The following is a 6895-nucleotide window of genomic DNA, read 5'->3' as shown; positions in this document are numbered from 1 at the left end:
CAAATCGTTTTGGGGTACCAAACTAATAACATCCTTTATAGAAATGAACATGGCATTATAAAAACATTTGTTGCATAGAACTTACATGTTTGTCTGTCTTACAATTACCCGTACATACTGTAGTTCTAAAAATCATTGGCTTCCCCAGTAAAATGTTGAAACAATGCAAAGTTAACTCCATGAAGTTGATTAATCCTTTTACATAGTACACTTATATTTGAAATCAAAGCTACTCCAGGGAAAACTTAACAATTACTGTGATAGTGAGTGGCTTTTTTTGTGTGTTTTTTTTACCGTTTATCTCTGAAAGAATTACAGAGGGCATGACTCTAGAATTTGACACATTTTAGCAGGTGTTAGGATTATTAACTCATTCATTGCCATTGATGGTTCTAGATGTCAAAAATTCATTTAAACTCTTTATATTAGTTTAAAATGTTTTAATTTTTGTTAACAAGAATATGAAAACCTAGAAAAAAATTATTGTACATTTAGAACAAATATAAAATTTGTGATTAATCGTGAGTTAACTAGAGAACTCATGCGATTAATTATGATTTTTTTTTAAATCACCTGACGCCCCTAATTTTTTAAAATAATCTTTTCTTAAAAAAAAATATATATATATATATATAATACTGTATATAATATTATTATTTTTTTTAATCTTTATTTTTTATTTTTAAGAAAACATTATTAAAAATTAGGGGCTTCAGGTGATTAAAATTTTTAATCGTAATTAATCTTATGACTTCACTAGTTAACTCACGATTAATCACAAATTTTATATCTGTTCTAATAGAATTTAAAAAAAATTTATAGGTTTTCATACTCTTGTTAACAAAAGTGGGGGAAAAATGTTAAACTAATAGAAGTAGTTAAAATGAACTGTTGACGTCTATTGCCGTCAATGGCAGTGAATTAGTTAAAGACCAAATTTCTGAATACATTATACATGTTTGAAGATAATTGCTACGAATGTTCAAAGACTGAGAAAGAACTAGTAGGCAATTGACAAGAGTACATAACATAAGCTCTTTTGTTCACTTCAGCGGTAATCCGATGCACTTGCAGCATACAGTTAACTAGCTAGCTATGCACATCCCTATTCTCTTCTGTAAAATGCTTCTTTCCTTCTGATAATTTTGAGTGCCTCGTTGTTGACCATGTGTGTGTGTGTGCCAAGGAGATAAGGCTAAATATTGAAGTCAAAAGTTTTTAAAAAATCTTTTGAGACAGGCTCTTTGTTGCGGCATGGAAAGCTCAAGCATGCTAGACTAATTAGTATCCAGTTTTCCATGTCGAGAAGTGTATTTGATTGATAGTCGACAGTTGCGCAGGATACTGTGGATTAGATGAGAGTGAAGAGAACAGCTTCATTTTTTCACAATTTTGATGCCTCATTTTCCTTGTATACACTTGGCTACTTTTTTTAATCATTACAATTTGGTAAGGTTATTAACAACTGTCTTCTCTGTGGTGTGTCGATTTTAGAAGACGCATTTGTACTTTCACTTTACAGAGTCAAAGATGTGATGCACTTTTGTGAGTAACCTTGAAAAACTGTACAATCAATCTGGTTCGCCCCATGAAACCAATCAAGTATATATCATCCCAGCTGACATTATAATGCTGCATACAAAAAGGAATTTCATTTCTAATAGAAAATGCATAGAATTTTTAATTCAAAAAAGAAATGGAAAGTAATAGGATGTTATGAAAAACTGGCGAGACCTGTTGTTTGTTTTGGTCCCTAGAATAGTAGCAAGCACATGATTCTGTTTTCTGAAATATGCGCAAGTATGAGAAGGAAGTCAAAATGAAATTTCTCTTATAAATTACGGAAAGGTTTCGTATGTCATGTGTCTCTAATGCAAAATATTTCACATTGCAGGCAGTAAACAGTCTCTAAATGTTTTTTATGAGTCCTTTGTCAAATCAATTTCAATCACTTTTCTTGTAATAGCCACGGTTGCCACTTTCCTCTTTGGAAAGGTTCATTCAGACGCATCCACCATCTCGCGATAGATAGTCAACTGCTCCAAATGCCTCCACCGAAGGCGTCATTTCCCATAAAGCTCATTTGGTTAAAAACTCCACTTTTGCTTTTGATGTCCGGTGCCTTTCATGACATCTTCACCTCTTCATCTTCCCGATCTCTTCGCACAACCTGGATAGGTACTGTGTGAGTTTGACCATCACGATTATAAGGCTCCCTCCTATGAACATGCACGAGGGCCACATCAGCGAGTGGAAGACGACGCTGTGGTCGTAGAGCCGAGTCAGGAGAACCGTCTCCTGCCGCTCGCTGGGATCGTAGTAGCAGGGAACCTGCCGGTTGGCCTTCAGACGCTCGGAGATGTTCATGATCACGGTGTGTATTTGGGCGCTGTCCTTCTGGCACCTGGGCACATAGAAACACTGCAACGAAAGGACTGGCTGTAAGCGCTAAGCAGTTATCCACCTGTTTAGCTAAGACTAACTCCAAATCCTATCAAATAAATCCCGGCGTCCTACTCACTTCTGAGCTGGCATCCTGTGTCTCCTCATTGTGAGATAATCGACTGATGCGGCCTGTGTTGTTGACGTTCACGTAGACCTGCAGACACGGGTACTTGGAGACTCGCCAGCAGTCGGAGCCACAGTTGTAGGAACAGTTCATGTCTGCCGTGATCGTGGAGTTGAGAACGACACAAACGCCTTCCTCTGTCCATGCACTGTTTTGACATTTCATTGGAAGTGGACATTTAATTTAGTGTTAAAAACATTAGGCTTGTTGTTTAATATGTTTAGGCTTAGTACAGTGAATCGCTGCTATTTACTTAACATAAAAAAATGGTTTGCAATTGTAATTGTTTGTAATTGTCTATGAATGCCACAAAATTGCAGTTAAGCATTTCTAAGTGAAACTCCTCAACTCACTTCAACATACAGTGGTGCCTTGAGATATGAGTTTAATCCGTTCCATAATTCAAAATGTACAGTTAGTACATAAATACAAGATATCAAATCAGCTTTTCCCATCGAAATGAATGGAAACACCATTCATCCGTTTCAGTAATTATTCCAAAAACATCATCCATACATTTTATAATGTTTTTTTTCTAATATCAAATAATATTGCACTTAAGAGCAAAAAACATACAGTAATAATGACAGGGGGAAAATGGAACGTAACACTGCGACGATTATGGCATTTTACATTGTTGGTTAGCTTTACGCTAAACATGCCTGTGGTTGTACTAAGAACACTTTTTTTTGTTTTATTTTAGTCAACCGAAAAAAGTTTTGGGACAATAATATGTTCTATGCAGCCCCATTAGTCTAAATATTGTGTTCTGGTTAATATTACATTAGTGGAAAATGAGTTAAGCAGCAAAACCCAGCTGTTTTTATCCATCACAGGGGGCGGCCATTTTGCCACTTGCTGTCGACTGAAGATGACACCAGTGTTGCTAAGAGCTCAGGCAACAACCAATCACAGCTCACCTGTTTTCTGAAGCTGAGCTGTGATTGGTTGTTACCTGAGACCTAAGCAACATTGATGTTATTTTCAGTCAACAGCAAGTGGCAAAATGTCCGCCCCCTGAGATGGATAAAAATGGCTGGATTTTGCTTCATAACTCTAATTTCACAAATGTAATATTAATCAGAATGTCATGTTTAGACTAGTGAGATCACATATTAAGGTTGACTTCCCCTTTAAAGGATCTTTGTGCAGCTTGTCACTTTTTTACTCATGACTGCCACCTCTGGCCCAAAGTTTAATTGCAGCATCTGTGTCAGGCTCGTTCAGGGTGCGCGTGCGAGTACGTGTACGATCTTAAAGCGACAGCCAAACGAAGACATGACTTCAATTGAGGTAAGAAAAACTCTGCCCCTCCCCAAGGAAACTGTGGAGTGTGCGGGGTCCACAACAGTCTACTATACATAGTATTCACTCACGTCACGGGATCGCGAGCATGTCTCTCATGTTGTGGCAACTTTCCAGTGAAGTCAGCTTTGCTTCTGTTGAGTTTACACCGAACGTTATTTTATTATTGACGAATGTCACCCCCAGCTTCCTCTAACGTTACTTGTGTAAGCAAGACGTATGCGGAAGATTACGTCTGCAACACTCTTTTGCAGCGGTACACGTTGAAACGTTTGGTTAGTGGCAGGGCTGGACTGGTACAAAAATATCAGCCCTGGCATTTTGACCCTGCCCTCTTGCCTAACATGTAATTCTGCCACTGATGTTTATTGATGATGTTTCAGTTTGCTATCTATATTCAAAATTGATTAACGGACTGGTCCCTCTAAATTGTGGGCCAGTCTCTTGGGGTAAAATGTAGGAAAATAACAATTAAAAAGCACTGCATCGGCCCAAAAAAAGGCCGGCCCACCGGGTATCTGCCCTTTATACCAGATAGCCAGTCCAGCCCTGGTTAGTGGAATTGATTGGATTACAAACATTTGCCGATACTGCCCGCACCGGACGACTATGCTATATGCTCTAAGGTAGGATGGCTTTCAAAACACGGACATTCTTGCGTCTTCTGTACTTTCGGATTTTATTGGTTGCTAAGTGCATTTATCAATTGTGAATTCCAGGTGAAGAATCTCGGGTTATTTTTAAGCCAAGTAGCTAGCTCCCTGACCGCGCTAGATATTAGCGCTAGCATGTTACAACAAAAACAACAACAATATTGTTGATTCATCACTTATTTTCGTACACTTTAACAACAATTTCAACTTTTGGGCTGCTGGGAAAGGAAAATAAGAGACCTTAAGGAGGCTATTTGGAGATATCTCAAAATCGAACATCTTGACCACAAATCTATTTTTAGCCAGAGCTAGCCATGGCTAGCGGCTCACATATCACGATCGCATTATGGGAAAAGCATTTTTATTATCTTACAATGACACTTACCTTAATTGAGATGGTCAGAACATACTTTGGTAGACTTCTTCGGTTGGAAATCCTTTTGATGTATCTTTGTAATTCCGGACACTTCTTTGCCATTCCCATTCGACATTCCATGGACCGGCACGCAATGTGGGGCAAATGACGGCATGTGAATACTATCTAGAAGTTTCATTTCACATCCTTGTTCGCCCAACTTTTCACCCGTGAACGGCAAACGTGTGCACCATTGTGAAGCGGTTCGTGAAAATCCAGAAGGAATGAAAAAATTAATGAATCAAAGTAACTTGTAGTAAGCAACACGAGCGCTCCTCAGCATTTACTTGCGTTGTCTCGCTGGCTGTTTGCCACACGAAAGGCCTGCAAGGTCGATAGGTGGCGGCCGGTGACGTCATGTGAATACTATGTATAAAGGGAAGATAAAAGCTGATAGGTGCAGTCACAGTAAAACAGTCAGGGCTCTCCGTACTCATCTGGGCATTGGTGGAGCATGCATGATATTGAAAAAGCTTTAATATTACCTTTTTAAACGACACAATGCACCTTTAAGTTTGGCTTGATAGTAAACTTCAACCGGGAGTGGCAATAAAGAGCTTTGACGCCTCATTAAAAAAAAAAAAGTCTATTATCTGCCAAACTGCTGCTTGCTGTGAAGTGAGTTGAGCTCACTGCTACCATACAGCGCTCATACTTCAAATTTTTACTTGTAAGTCAAAGCAACAACAAAAATCAGTCCAACAGCTCATGTCGAAAAACTCGTGAGTCGCAACACTCGAATCTCAAAGCACCACAGTACTCCCTTGACATCACAACACCACCAGATGGCACCAAAGCAGTATGACCATTTGGACCTTTACCTTTCAGCATATGAGCGTAATATAGTGATCCCAAGTACAAAGTACATCATGACAGAGGAGAGGATCATTCCAAGACCCAAGAGAATGGCTCGATCTTCACCAGGCTTGAGAGCTGTCACAGTCTTTTTCTTGTCCAGTATATCAACCTCCCGGAATTTCTGATAAATTGACCTGACAATAACAGAACGGATGAGAAAGAATTGTATTGTTACATTGAAGCCGCACATCAAATCTAAAAACCTGGAAATCAAAGTGCTTGTTTACAGAGGCTCTCGCAATACACCAATCCACTTGCCCCTTCCTCACCTCCTTTCATTTCCTGCGCCTGATGCTGCATTTTTGGCCCCGGCCACAAAGAACATTTTTCTTGATGATCCTCTTCCTCCTTTACTCACTGAAGTGGAACAAGGAGATTGCTGGAAAGACCTAGAATGAAAGATGAAATACTTTGGCAGAGACTTAACAGGAACAACAAGTCAAACTATACCTACCTTTGGTGCATCTTTATTCCTATTCAGTGTGATATTTAAAGGCATTATATCTACATCTACGAATAATCATGCGCTCCCTCATTTTTATGACATTCTCGGAGCGGGATCGTTCCAGTTATGGTTGACTTCCTGGTGACGGGCTACTGGGTAAACATCCCATTTTGAACACAAAGAAACACTAAAAATGTAAACTAGATGACAGATGAATGGTGTCACGCTGATGGGGGGTGGGGGGTGGGGTGGCAGTGAAAAACCTACCCGTCGGTTCATGAACGCTGTCAACACAAAGTCATTGGGTCCTCGCTTGACAGAACAACAACACCTTGCATGGGGATCCTTTTGCTCTTTGCAGCTCCTACCGCGCATGTAAAACAAATGACACGGTCCTTGATACAGTAGATGTTGATGAATCTGAGGCATAAGTCATTCATTCAGGGTTATTAAAGTGTTTGGAATGAGGTGAGGGACTTATTTACTTACATAGCCTCACTGATGGACAGAATCCTCACATCTCCAAATTCACTATTTTTAAGCACATGTGAAAAAAAAAACAGACATTACAAGCCTTTCTTTCTTTTTTTTTTTAACCAAATCCCTTCTTAACATCAATTAGTATTTACAGTTGTGCTCATACTTCAACA

General features: G+C 39.1%; 1 protein-coding gene across 1 annotated transcript; it reads right to left on the bottom strand.

Annotated features, from left to right (window-relative positions):
• Positions 1-864: 864 nt before the first annotated feature.
• On the bottom strand, positions 865-6385 carry LOC144044154 (calcium-activated potassium channel subunit beta-2-like). The gene is made up of 5 exons (XM_077558386.1): positions 6255-6385; positions 6070-6189; positions 5764-5934; positions 2522-2717; positions 865-2421 (listed from the first exon to the last, which is right to left on the bottom strand). Exons 1-5 carry the CDS (start codon positions 6263-6265, stop codon positions 2137-2139), a joined length of 783 nt encoding a protein of 260 aa, XP_077414512.1. The 5' UTR covers positions 6266-6385; the 3' UTR covers positions 865-2136.
• Between the last annotated feature and the right edge of the window lie 510 nt (positions 6386-6895).

This window comes from Vanacampus margaritifer, chromosome 2 (assembly GCF_051991255.1).
Source record: "Vanacampus margaritifer isolate UIUO_Vmar chromosome 2, RoL_Vmar_1.0, whole genome shotgun sequence".
Taxonomy (NCBI): Eukaryota; Metazoa; Chordata; class Actinopteri; order Syngnathiformes; family Syngnathidae; genus Vanacampus; species Vanacampus margaritifer.
The sequence above is the reverse complement of the archived record's forward strand: the minus strand, read 5'-3'. Positions and strand labels throughout refer to the sequence as shown.

What these genes read in the sequence shown, in the direction of transcription:
- LOC144044154 (XM_077558386.1), bottom strand. An exon ending in TTACGCTCATATGCTGAAAG is followed by an intron (nt 2,718 to 5,763) that starts GTAAAGGTCCAA and finishes ATGTCAAAACAG; the next exon opens with TGCATGGACAGAGGAAGGCG. An exon ending in CACAGGATGCCAGCTCAGAA is followed by an intron (nt 2,422 to 2,521) that starts GTGAGTAGGACG and finishes CTTTCGTTGCAG; the next exon opens with TGTTTCTATGTGCCCAGGTG.